Source organism: Pristis pectinata, chromosome 1 (genome assembly GCF_009764475.1).
Source record: "Pristis pectinata isolate sPriPec2 chromosome 1, sPriPec2.1.pri, whole genome shotgun sequence".
Taxonomy (NCBI): domain Eukaryota; kingdom Metazoa; phylum Chordata; class Chondrichthyes; order Rhinopristiformes; family Pristidae; genus Pristis; species Pristis pectinata.
The window spans coordinates 119,776,531-119,790,375 of record NC_067405.1 but is presented as its reverse complement, the minus strand read 5'-3'; the positions used below and the strand labels follow the sequence as shown (position 1 = coordinate 119,790,375).

General features: G+C 36.7%; 1 protein-coding gene across 1 annotated transcript in view; it reads right to left on the bottom strand.

Annotated features, from left to right (window-relative positions):
- The window catches only part of cdc42bpb (CDC42 binding protein kinase beta (DMPK-like)), a 159,640-nt gene that overhangs the window by 27,966 nt on the left and 117,829 nt on the right, over positions 1-13,845 (bottom strand). Inside the window, exons 12-19 of the mRNA XM_052013435.1 lie at positions 13,209-13,342; positions 10,852-11,094; positions 5,880-5,990; positions 5,348-5,592; positions 3,460-3,565; positions 2,116-2,240; positions 1,903-2,008; positions 927-1,075 (exon numbers count right to left, since the gene is read on the bottom strand). Of these exons, the coding sequence (XP_051869395.1) occupies positions 927-1,075; positions 1,903-2,008; positions 2,116-2,240; positions 3,460-3,565; positions 5,348-5,592; positions 5,880-5,990; positions 10,852-11,094; positions 13,209-13,342 (1,219 nt within the window). The remainder of the gene's footprint in view (positions 1-926; positions 1,076-1,902; positions 2,009-2,115; positions 2,241-3,459; positions 3,566-5,347; positions 5,593-5,879; positions 5,991-10,851; positions 11,095-13,208; positions 13,343-13,845) is intronic.

Sequence of the window (13,845 nt, the reverse complement as noted above, 5' to 3'; positions counted from 1 at the left end):
TAATCTCATTAACCTACTTCACTCTCCATGGCCTGCAATTTCATTTATTTAAAGTACATCCAATCTTTTATTAGAAGTACAAGTTTCTTTTGCAACATCTGAACAAAGAAATTCTGCTCACAGCTACACACTCACAGATGATAACTTTCAATTGAAAACTCCAATCACTGATTTCTCAGCAAGAGTAAAAAGCCCTTTCCCAGTCACTCCATTAAATCCCTTCACAATCTTACAAACAAGGATAATGATCTATTCAATCTCCTCTTCTCTGCTCCGGTGGAAATAATCTTTAGGTACCAAGTCTCATCTCAAAATTGTAGTTTGTCACCTCTAGTATTATCTTAGTGAATGCCTGCTGTATGTTCTCCAGGACTGTTATTTCCTTTCTATGATGAACACATCACTCTAAGAATGACCTTGCATACATCTTGGGTAGATGCCGATAAACTGTTTCCCTTGACTGGCAGCCTAGGTCTAGAGCAAGTCAACTCTGTTGTCGAATATATTTAAGACCTAAATCAATAGATATTTGGGATCAAAGGATGTTAAGAGGTGGCTTAGGGAAAGGGGTCACCTGACATTCCTCCTGCTCTCATTTTAGAAAAAGCCTCATATTCCATAAAAATACCCAAACCATAAAAGTTTCACACCAAAAGGTGGACATTCAACAGCTAACCATTTTAAAGTTGCAACTGAGATTCAAAGTTAATAAGTAAAAGTTGAATGTGTAACAAATAGTTACTATAATATCCCTCCAAAATATGAGCACACAATGCAATTTTTTTATTCAATGTTTAGATCAAGTGGTAACAGATGACATGCATGCAGGCCCATTCAACTATGTGAGCAATGTCACGGAAAATGAACAGCAGTGCAACTTAACTCTAACTATAGTTCACAGGAACTCTTAACCATGAAAACCATACCTCTCAAATGCCATGTTGGTCGCTTTCACTCTACTTAGCTCTTCCTGCACTAATTGCTTAGCACGTATTTCGGCATCAAGTGCTGACTGCAACTCTAATCTAGCCGACATATCCAACTTTGCACTGCGTCTTACTTTCCACAGAGGATCCTGGATGAGCAAACATAGAGAATTAACAAAGAATAGTTAACTCATAAGAATATTATTTGCTTAGTTGCCAGTTCCTCATGAGGAGTTGAGATGGCATTTGGTAACATCCTGTGTTAAATATTTTTTTTCCAAATCGCAACTATTGATGCAAATTTGGTTTCTAATGCCTTTAGATTCAGTAATTTCTAAGTTTATAGTAGCATCTATACTCACTTCTTAAATTCAATGACAGATGAAACCAAATGTACAACAAATTCCTAAAATGGCCATTGCTGATGTGGCATTCCAACAGTTAAATGTCAATACGGTTTTCATATCCCTAAATGTGTTTGTTAGTCCATCATCAACAACGTAGGAACAAAATCAAAGTAACATCTCTCTCAGGTTGTACATGGTTTACAACATTCAGTCCACAATGAAATAGTGACTATAAGATTCTCTGCAGAAATATTTTATCATGTAGATGTGCCTTTACATGGGAGTAGATAATTGACAGTTACATTTACCAATTACAGGCACAAAGCATATCTCATTATTTCAAAAAATTGTTTTAAGGATTTGTTGATCAAGTGGATATACAAATGAATTACGATAAAATTTTACTAGATGTGGAAAATTACATGCTTTATCCTTCATGTGTGAAATTATTCATCTGAATTATGTTTTCGCACACTTTTCTAAATAGTAAGGTTTTTACAAGACTATAAATCAATACTTCTTAACAAAAATATTTCCTTTACTTTGAAGAAAGACTAACATTCAACAAACCAAAATAAAAAAAAGAGATCAGGACTTCAATCAGATAAAATAACTATTATAAATCATACCAATGTTCTTGAACCAAGACTAGAATTGCGGAGGGATTCAAGTTCTTCTGTCATCTTGGATGCCAGAGCCTGCAGATATCCTCTTGCATCTTTCTCATCACTCACCCTAAAAGTATACAACATAAGCAGACTTGAGGCTCCATAATTGTTGAAAAAATGTTACATACATATTCAAATCTTTACATAATAATACTTAAAAACACTATTGCATACCATTGTATAATCTCTGCAATTTGAGCTTCCCAGTGAGCCACTGACTCTTTTCTGGCTGCAAGATCCTGCAATTCATCCTCAAGCCGCCTGTTTTGTGCTGTGAGCTTGTCCACAAATGTACACATCTGAAAATCAATTTATAAAAAGCTGCAATTTATAAAATGGGAATAATACAAATATTTTCAAGTGCACTGTTCGTAAATATTTCACATGTTGAAACAGACAACAATCACCTAATACCAGAAAACTCTTAATTGTCACAGGAGCTTAAAAAAGTCCAATTAGATAAAAGCATAATTATTCATTGGTCCATAAGCATGTAACGACTTACGTTAAACATGCATATTCTATAGGAGAGCTTAAATCTTCATTCGATGTCTATGCGTGAATACTTCCCAAAAAAGAAATACTGGAAAACCATAAGAAGCCAGAATCAAGGCAGATTTTCCTATAGCAAACCCAAGTGGCATTGTGGGCAAGTTATGAGCAACCAGTGTTCTGGACCATCAATGCAGAGCCAAGTTCAAACTCCAGCAGGGTAGCGGGGAAATTCAAATTTAAGTAATTAAATAAATATCTTAAGAATTAAAAATACTAATACTAGAATTAACCATGAAAGTTTGCTTCAATGTCCTTCAGAGAAGGAAATCTATCCTTACACAGCCTGGCCTGACTAGGACTCCTAGCTTACATACTGTACATGGTTGCCTCTTAACTGTCTTCTCGGGAGTAATTAGGGATGGACAATAAATGCCAGTGACATCCACAAACAAATAATACCAAACAAGATGAGGTCAGCTGACTTGTTTATCAGAGGGTAATTGGTGAAAGTGAAGATCTTAAAGCAGTCTTATTTTTTAAACCTATGTAAATATTTTCAGATAAATAGCTGAGAATAGAAGGTTCTGACCATCTAACTACATGAAGAAACTACAGTATTTTCGAATATAAATTGTTTGTAATAGATGACAGATAAATTCTATGTCCAGTGCAAATTACATTCAAATCAGATTGATATTTGTCCTTTTGCAAGTGTAGAAGAAACATATTGAACCCAATTGGCTTTGAGTACACCTTTTGATTAATTCCTTACTGCAAGCATTTTTCTTGCAGTGGCAAAACTCCCGATAATAGACCCAGATGCCATTGACACAGTGTCAAGAAAACACTTAATTTCTGAATTCCTACCCAAAATGAACACCTACAAATGATACATCATTTTGTACACTACATCGAAAACAAAAGTATTGGTATTAATGTACATTTTCCTCAAAAGACTTTTAAAACATTAGAATTGAGAATGGCAATAATATTGGAATAATCACAGGTGAATTGTTGACTTACTCGATCGTTCTCAACTGAAAATTTCTTATTCTCTTCAATAAGCATATTTCGTTCACATTCATATTTCTTCTTCAGTTCACTCAGTGTTTCCTCCATCTCATTCTGCCTACACACAAGAAATCTGTTTACCACTTTTTTCCCCCCAAATTATGTCATAAAGCACCATTTCATTTGATCGGTTATAGTTGTGTGCTATATCACTATAATGGTCTACAAGAGGAAGCTGCACCCCCAAAATATCAAGGCAACACAGTAATAGGGATTTAAATCCAGGTTAAATGTATAAAAGGCAGTCTCTTATTTAAATTATATAATGAAAACTCAGAAAACAAATTAATCATTTGCAGCTTCTCCAGTTAACTGTCAATAAAAACTGAGCCTAAATGGGGGAAAAAAAATGAGACTACTGACTTAACATTAGTTATTTTTCTAATACTTGCACATTCATCAAGTAGTAGAACTGCTCCCAAACAATAAAGCAATTATGACTAAAATAAATCTTAAGACTTGTTACAATAGAAACTTTCATTTAAATAGTTTAAAATTGCAAAAACATTCACATGCTTCACAGAAATGTTATCAAACAAAATGAAATGATGGCTATTCACATCAGGAGATTTAGAGACAAATCATTTGATCAAAGAAATTGGATTTTAAGGAATATCTTGAAAGAGGTGCAGAAAGGCAGAAGGACTACAGTAAGGAAATTCTAGTGTTTGAAGGTTTTGGAAAATGGAAATGGAGCATTTAAAATTTGGGGGTGCGCAAGAGTCCAGAAATGATGCAGTACAGGTATCCCGGAGGATCATCAGCCTGGAGAAGATCCCAGAGAAAGGGAGGGGCAAGGCCATAAAAGGGATATGACAACAAGGATGAGAGTTTTAAAATCAAATGGTTGAATGGCGTCCTTCCGAGCCTAAAATTTCCATGATTAACCAGGAGTTAAACAGAAAGCACAGGCGTGATGGGTGAATGGATTTTTAAATAATTACCAAATTCAAAGACATTTTTTAAAATTGGAATTTAGTCATTTGGATTTGAACTTGTGCAGATTTTTAAAAACAAACCATCTTATAACAGCAAAGAAAAAAAACTCCTCTGAAAATCATTATGTTCATACACAACTACAGCTTCAAATTTCAAACCAACTTTTTCAGCTACATTCTCTAAAAGGCTCAGTGAACACTCCACGTTTCGCATTAATGCAATGCACCAAGAGCAGAGTTTCAATGTTTCCATTTTTTCCTCAAAACACTTGAACACTGCAGGCCAAAATGTTACCCAAGTACATAAGACTACATGGTAAGATTACTCCAGAGTTACAGCATGTGCACAATACAACCAAAATAATGAAAACATAGAAAAACATAAATGATTAAAAAGTTTGTGTGGATCAAATGGCTGTTCATTAAAAGTACAGTTGTTATAAATCCATCTTAGTAGCAACAACCATTGCAAAAAAAAAGTCAGGTAAGCTTATGATTTGCAGAGAATATACACCTCTTAGCTCGTTATAAAAGTAACAGTGCATCTTCATATTAGTTATTTTGCCTTCACTCCCTGGTCTCTATAATTGTGTTAAGGTCAACTGAAGAATGGACTGCTCTCCAGAATGACCTTCTCTTGACTGCCTTGGGAAATATCTAATTTGTTCTCTTATCGATATTGATTTAAAGATAGGGAGTATATCAATACAGGTATACATTTTAACGTTCTGTCAACACAAACCTTATCAAGGTAGCTAGATGCGCATTTTTTTTCCTATTCACTATAAATTTAATTCTCAAATTGTAAACATTTTTGGAATGTTGCTTCAAATATATAAAGCAACTAATAAACTTGTTGATCTTATTAATCAATGATTAGGCGCTTTCCTTTGGGTATTTACCTGTCTCGCTTGGCCTTCTCCAATTTGTCCTTGAGTATCATGACGTCTTTCTGCAGAGCTAAATGTTGCACATCTGAATCGTGGACCTCCTTTTTAAGGTTCTTAATCTCTGTACTGTGAGCAGCTTCACACCTCATCAGTTCTTCCTCATAGAAAACCAGTTTCTTTTCTAGTTCTGCTTTTATCTTGGAGAGTTCTTGCTGGTGTTGTAAACTGGATCCTGTGGTCCGACCTCCTTGCTTCAGCTAAATATGTAGAAAGAAAATTGTTGAGCCTACTATTAACATACAAAAATCCTTTCTTATTGACCCTTCCTCTGTCCAAGAGGGCTGACGTCTTTCAACAACATCACTACTTTCGTCATTTATTCATTTACACACAGAAGCTAAATAAGCCAAGGTGAATTGTTAAATCTTGTGGAATCAATTGTGGTTTAGGAGTTGTTTTGTTAATTATTCTACCTCAATATTTTCCTCAAGAAAAAGATAATTTACTTACATAGATCTTTGACAATGCTTCAATATAGCCTAACCTTTAATGTTTCCACTTCATTTTCCAGTTGCTTGGAATAAACCTCACTGTGTTCTCGAAGCTTCCTTTCCTTTGATGCTTCAGCAATCGAGTCTTCCAACTGAGCTTCCAGCTAGGGGGAAAAAAGTCTCAATGCAAATCTAAACATACACTAAACTGTGTATTTTCCACCACAAAACTGATATATTATCCTTTACATGTACATTACAATTGATCATAACAACAATGTTTCAGCAATCAGAAAAATTTTAATATTCTTGGATCAATAAATAGTAAATAGCTTTGGATATTTTAAAAATTCTATTAGAAATACTGAACAACTGTGAAACGATACTGGAGATGATATAGAAAAAAAAACTACCATCTGAAGAGGTTGGAAATAGATTTGAATGGTCAATGGACAAAAAAGGCTGGCTAGCTGCAATGAATGAAAGCATGCTACTGCAAATTGCAACATTATTTATTACTCTAGTTTTATCTCTAGGTAACAGAGTGCATAACAAGTTTGTGTTTCCCAAATGACAAAGCTATGTCAATAGCTTAATCAATTAAATACAGTCTGATGCAATTACCACGAAATAGAGTTACATTTAAAAGAAATAATCACTTCAATGAGTAGTAAACAGAGTGTTAAGTGCAGAATAAACAACAGTATTTTAAGAAACTTGATCATGTCAACACAGAGCAATTAAATAAAAAGCCAAATGTTTCAATGGAATATGATGGCACCAATTTAAATTCAAAATATCTAAAGTCAATAGATCTCAGTAGGGCAGGAGCAATTACTGAAGTTAGGTGTTGCACTCCTGAATTAGGGAAGAACAACAAAATTCGTCAGGGTGCCATATTCTGTAGCAGGTGGACAATGACAGAATAAGGCACAGTTGTGTTAACAAATGTCTATGGGATCCTGGAGAAGTTGGAAAACTGGATCTAAAAATAGCTCAGTAGTAGAAAAGAAAAAGTAATGGCTAAAAGGGAGGCTCGACAGGGCTCAATGCTGAATTTCTTTGTAGGATATATCAACGATTTGGATTTAAATGAAAAAGCAATGTTTAAGAACTCTGAAAGTGATCCCAAAATCAGCAGTGGAAGAAATTTGAAGACTGTGGAAAGTCATCATGAGACCAGTTACGTGAGCAGAAATGTGGCATTAGGAATGCAATCCAGAGAAGTGTGGTTAAGCATTCAGGAAGGGGAATAAATAACATAAATAACGTAAACATCAAAGAAAGATATTGCAGTGCTATGACATGAGGATGTTCTTGAGGAGGCGATTTGATTGAGATTGAGAAGTGAAAAGGAAATGATCAGGCAGCCTGGAGATTCACATTAGCTTAAGGGTGCAATGAAATTCTTTGCTTGCCCGAAGCTTGCAGAGTAAACAGTATACATTGTGATAATAAATACAACACAGTGACGAACGCAAAACAACAGAATGGTGCAAGGTATAGTAGGGAAAACTGAAGTAGTGCAAAAAGTAATGCTAAAGTGACAGTAATAGATGTAAAGTTAAGGGTTCGAGAAAGTAGCAACACCACCAGGAAGGGGATGTGAAAAAGATGATTGGTTCATTCTGATACAGTGGGGAAGAAGTTGTTCTTGAGTCTGGTCACCTGGCTTTCAAGCTCCTGTATCTTCTCCTAGAAGGCAGAAGAAAGAAAAGGGAATGGCCAAGGTGGCAGGCATCCTTGATGATACTGTTAGCCTCCCTGATGTAACGCAGCATAAAGATGGACAGGATGAAAGGATGTGATAAGCCTGTGAAGGATTGGGCAGTGTTTACCACACTGTGCAGGTCCTGATGGTCCAGAGCAGAGCAGTTACCATACCAGGCTAAAATGCAACCCGTCAGGATACTTTCTATAGTGCAGCAGTTAGAATCCTCGTGCACAAGCCAAATCTTCTCAGATGCCTAAGAAGGTACATACATTGATGTGCTTTTTTGATCACCACCATGCTTTCATGATCACAAGCATTCAACAGATCTCTGATTGGTGAGAAGACAATAGCAAATCACCGGGTAATTTACAGAAATGTGCAAGCAGTAATATTGAGATCTTCAATTATCCAAATATTAATTGAGATAATAATGAAATAAAAAACATCTGAAATGTTTTCAGGAAAACTTCCTTGAGCAGAATGTTGCCAGCACAGCTAGGAATGAGGCATTGCTGGATTTGATTCTGGAGGAATAAGGTGGGCTGTGAACCATGTGTTTGTGGGAGATCCCTTGAGTAAGAGTTATCACTGCATCGTTAGATTAGTAATGGAGAGGGGCAAGAAACAATCTAAAACAGAACGTCTGAAGTGGAGTTGGGCCTACCTCTTTGAGATGAGAAAGGATGCAGCCAGGTAAAACAAAATAAAAGTTTGATTGGTAAAACTGTAATGGAAAGATGGGTGATCTGGATGAAGGAACTGATGGCATTGTGGCCAAGTTTGCAGACAATACCAAGATAGGTGGAGACACAGGTAGTATTGCAGAGGCAGGGAATCTGCAGAAGCACTTGGACAGATTGGGAGATTGGGCAAAGAAGTGGCAGATGGAATACAGCCTAGGGAAGTGTGGGGTTATGCACTTTGGTAGGAAGAATAAAGGTGTGGACTATTTTCTAAGTGGGGAGAGAATTCAGAAATCGGAGATACAAAGGGACTTGGGAGCCCTAGTTCAGGATTCAGACGCAAGTTGAGTCTGTAGTAAGGAAGGCAAATGCAATGTTAGCATTCATTTTGAGAGGACTAGCATATAAAAGGATGTCCTGCAGAGGCTTTATAAGGCATTGGTCAGACCGCATTTGGAATACTGTGAGCAATTTTGAGCCCAGTATCCAAGGGAAGATGTGCTGGCCCTGAAGAGGATCCAGAGAAGGCTCACAAGAATGATCCCAGCCTTAATGTACAAGGAGCGTTTGATGGCTCTGGGCCTGTACTCGATGGAATTCAGAAGGATGAGAGGCAATCTCATTGAAACCTAAAGCCTGGATAGAGTGGGCATGGAGAGGATGTTTCCATTAGAAGAGTCTAGGATCCAAGGGCATAGCCTCAGAATAAAGGGACATCCCTTTAAAACTGAGATGAGGAGGAATTTCTTCAGCGAGAGGGTAGTGAATCTGTGGAATTCATTGGCAAGGAGGGCTGTGGAGGCCAAGTCAATGGGTGATTTTTTTTCCCCCACCTATGACCTGAAGATAGGATTAAAAGTCTAAAATTTGTCAATTATATCAAACTTGCAGAATTGTCAAACAGGATAATACCAATTAACTGCAACAGGGTATAGAAAAGCTAGCAGAATGGACAGACAAGTTCCAAGTGGAATAATGAAATTTAACACTGAGAAGGTTTGGGGACAGGCAATATAGATTTAATGGCATAGTTCTAAAGAGGAACACAGGGAACTGGGAGGTCAGGTGCACAGATCTTTGAAGGACATATTAAGAGTGGTTTGCAAAACGTGGATCTCAGGTTTTGTAAGTGGAGAATCATAGAAGTTATACTGAATCTTCGTTGTGCTCCCATTAGAGATGTTGCATTCAAGGATAACAAGGTCTTGACAGGATGCTCACAAGATTTTCTAAAATGGTTCCATGGATGAGGAATTTTAGTTGCAAGATTAGATTAGAGACGCTGGAGCGACACACAAAATGCTGGAGGAGCTCAGCAGGTCAGCAGCATCAAAAGAGGGAAATGGACAGTTGATGTTTTGGGTTGAGACCCTTCTTCAGGACTGGAAAGAAAGAGGGGAGAAAAAGGGTGTGGAGCGAGAACTTGCTATCTGCCCTTTCTTTCCAGTTCAGAAGAAGGGTCTCGACTCAAAAATTCAACTGTCCATTTCCCTCCATAGATGCTGCTTGACCCACTGAGTTCCTCCAACATTTTGTGTGTCGCTCCAGATTTCCAGCATTTGCAGTGTCTCCACTGGAGAAGCTGGAGTAGTTCTCCTTGAAGCAAAGGAGTTAAGGAAACATTTGTAGAAATGTCCAAAATTAGATTAGATTTAGATAAGATAGGTAAAGAAAAACTGTTCCCATTAGTTAATTGGACATGAACAAGGAGGTCACAGATTTAAAGTTTTAGGCAAGAGAAGCGGAGGGTTTGAGGAAAAACTTATTATGCAATGATCTGGAGCTCAGCACCTTCAAGGTGGTGAAAGCAGAGATGATCAACTATTTCAAAAAGGAATTGGATAGGCATCTTGGAAATAAAATTCAGCAAGCTATGGAGATAGTGCAAGGGTATGGAATTTATAGGACTGCTTGGCAAATGGCTGGCATGGAGCTGATAGACCAAATAGCTTCCTCCTGTGCCAAAATGACTCCTTTGGTTCTTATGACTGAATAGTTAATATATATTACTGAGTTAGCAGGAAAGTGCTAACTCAGTAAATCAAAGTAATAAATGTTAAAGGTCAGCATTATCCAGTCCAATAAATAGGATGAATTGGAGACTTGCAGAAGAACAGAGGGATCCTGGACTGCATGATCACAGATTCCTGAAGTTATCAACTCAGATAGAAATTGGCCTACAAAAATCTAATAATCATTTGAATGCAAGTTTGTGGTTCAGTGCAGATGCACAATGAAGAGAGTCAAGGCACGGTAGATAAGGACCCCTGATCGGGCTGCAGTTTCAAATTCTGAAGAGAGATAGCTTTCTCCACAAACTTGCCTTCAATTTTGACATTGCAGGTCAGTTAAGACCCGTGCGAAGGAGAGTTCAGAAAAATTTTCTTGCAATAACTTCATCTGGCATATAGAATTAAAAGGGAAAAAAATAAAGCAGAATGGAGCAATACAGATACAATGGGGTCACGACAAAGAAGCATAATAGAAAAGAACACTGTGAGGAATTTGCAGTGAGAAATATATGGCAAATTAATTTATGAAATCATTACTTGCTGCTGTATCCAGTATTTTCCCCCAAACTGGGGTCAAGATTATATTCCTTTGGTTAGTTATTTGATAATTATTTACCTCCTTTCTTATCCTTTCTGCTTTTCGGATGTCCTGACGCATCGTGTCAATCTTCTGCATAGCTATTTCTAACTCCTCTTCTTTGTCACGGAGGTGGCGGGACAACTTCTGTTTCTGAGAACGCAACTCTGCCATCCTTTCATTGAGTTCAGAGAACTCTTGCATTGCAATCTTCCTCTGCTGATGTGCATCCTTTAATTCCTTGGTTTGGGATTTTTGTCTTTCAAGGGTTTCAACAAGTTGCTATTAAAATTATAGATTGTACAGACATTTCATTAAAAAAACACGAGCTCGCATAATGTTAATAATTTACTACAACTTAAAATGCCATCATCACACAGACACCAAGCTAAGCTAACAGCCAAATAAAATTGTAGGCTACATTAAGCCTAATGACAAAGCACACATCAGTTACAGGGCAATTAACTCCTTATACTGGGCAAAAGCAATACACCCTTCATAACATTTTAAGTTCAAAAATTTACGAGGCTCTTTGAAAACATAGCTTGACAGAAAGATGAATCTGTACGCGACACTAATGGTTAGTGGTGTGAAACTATTAAGTAGAGATGATCGTACACCCTTAGCTTTTAAAGCTTTTAGAAATTACAGATCTGAAACTTAATGACACAAGGTTCAGGAGGTGAGCTAACAGTAACTCAAATTTACCTAAAGAAACTAAACAGCAGCTTTTTTTTTTAATAATGGCATTAGAATGTGGAATTTATGTTTGCACTGTATACAAGGAACTTTCATAGTATTAAAATTGTATGTCACAGAAATTTTAAAATCACTGGATCACAACTTGCTTCAGGTGAGATCCATGCACGCAGGTAAACTGAATAATCGAAACATTGCAGTCAGACTTGCTGTGTTCCACTGTTAGATTATAAAAATAACATATCACTGGCTTGATCAATGTTGAAGTTGCTGTACCTAAGAAATAGATATAGCCACACTCACAAGATAAAGTTGAATACTGTCTACAAGTTCAATGGCACTGGAAATTAACTACTGCAAGGGCTGCAGTTGCTTTTTTTTTCCAGTTTTTTGTTGCTGATTTTTTTTAATTCAAGGTTTTAAAAGTGTTCCGATACTTTTACATTTTGTCTCTTCCTACTCCCTCTCTCAATCCAAACTTTATTGCCCTCTTCTGCATTTGATTTTGCATTGATTTGGCCATTCTAACTTTCATTTCCTTCTCATTCCTTCTGTTGTTAATTTCAATGTTCAGTTTGTTTGATTAAGGAGGAATATAGTTGCTTGATCCATTCACTTCAATCCCAGATGCCCCTTTACCATGCTGAAGGATTTTCAGCTTGCACTTTCAGCAACTCATCAAATTCTAAAATCTAAGCATCCAGAATATTAAAGCCATTAAATTCACTCCTGCAACAATTTGTGGCCCACATAATAATAAACAAATATTCAAATTTCTTTGCTAATATATTGCACGTAGTATATAACAAGCTGATTAAAAGGTTTGAGCACTGTCCCCCAAATGTTGTTTAGTAGTTGTGGGTATGATTGTGGTGCAAAATGGTGGGATTTGGTGCGAGGTGGATAGAGAAGAGAAAATGGAAAAGTAAATGTTTTCAGTCTAAAATGACTTCCTCACTTGTCCTCAAACACCCATCAAATGTTAACTAGTTAAAGCCAAAGTTGCTCAATGTCTCAATTCCTGCAATATATACGGTACTTGATGACTTAATAGCTGCTGGAAGCTAGAAATCCTCTAGAGCTGTAGCTGACAGTAACATGTCAAAAATGGGAATATCACTAGATTTTTGTGTCAAGGTTTTGGAGTTGACAACAACTATCATTCTGCCATCAACTTCAAATCCTGGCCCTATTTGGTCACTGATATTGTGATGCAGAGTGGCAGTGCCACTATTGTTTCTCTCCTATTCTCCAAAATTAACTTTGCTGATCCAAAGGTAATTCCCTATGGAGGGAATGGGAGTCACTGATGGCAGCTTCAGGATTTTCAATCTAACTGCTCCATGTTTTTTGGTGTTGCATTAAATACAGTTAGTAAGCACAAAATTTAGCACTGTCAACACAAATAAAATGTAATAATTTGTCATTTCATTTACCAGATGCTGGCTGACCTCCTTCATATTTTAGGCAATTTATATTTACACCACATTTCAAAGAGTTACACTGTTTATATTAGGATAGCATAAGAACATGATAACACATCAGATCAAGTAACAACATTGTTGATTTCAGGAGCAAGTGATGTCAAATCCCAAAGAATGAATTAAACATGCTTGAGTTTGCAGTTATGCTGACTTTTATTCATTACCTAGTAAGGCCTTTTCATGACGATGGCCAAAATAATTTAACTTGGGTACCTTGTGATTTTCTTCTTTTTCTTGCTTAAGTGCTTTAATCTGCTTTTCAAGTGCTTTTACTTTGTTTGTAGATTCCTCAAAGTCTTGACGAAGAGACACTGCATTTTCAAGCTGATGTTCTAACCGATCAGATTCTAAATAGAAATGATTAAAAGATCAATTATGTTTTATTGTGTTCTAAATTTATAAAGCTTGAACTCCAAAGTAATCTGTTGGAATATTAAGTAAATAAGATCATTAACAAGTGCAGTTTTGTTAATGATTACATTATTTTACTTACTTTGCATTCAGAATACTAGTAAATTAAGAATACAGTGGCATGCAAAAGCTTGGGCACCCCTGGTCAAAATTTGTTACTGTGAATAGCTAAGATGACCTGATTTCCAAAAGGCATAAAGTTAAAGGTGACACATCTCTTTAATATTTTAAGCAAGATTACTTTTTTTAATTTCCATCTTTTAGTTTCAAAATAACAAAAAAGGAAAAGGGCCCCAAGCAAAAGTTTGGGCACCCTGCATGGGCAGTACTTAGTAACACCCCCTTTGGCAAGTATCACAGCTTGCAAACGCTTTCTGTAGCCAGCTAAGAGTCTTTCAATTCTTGTTTGGGGGAGTTTCACCCAGTCTTCCTTGCAAAA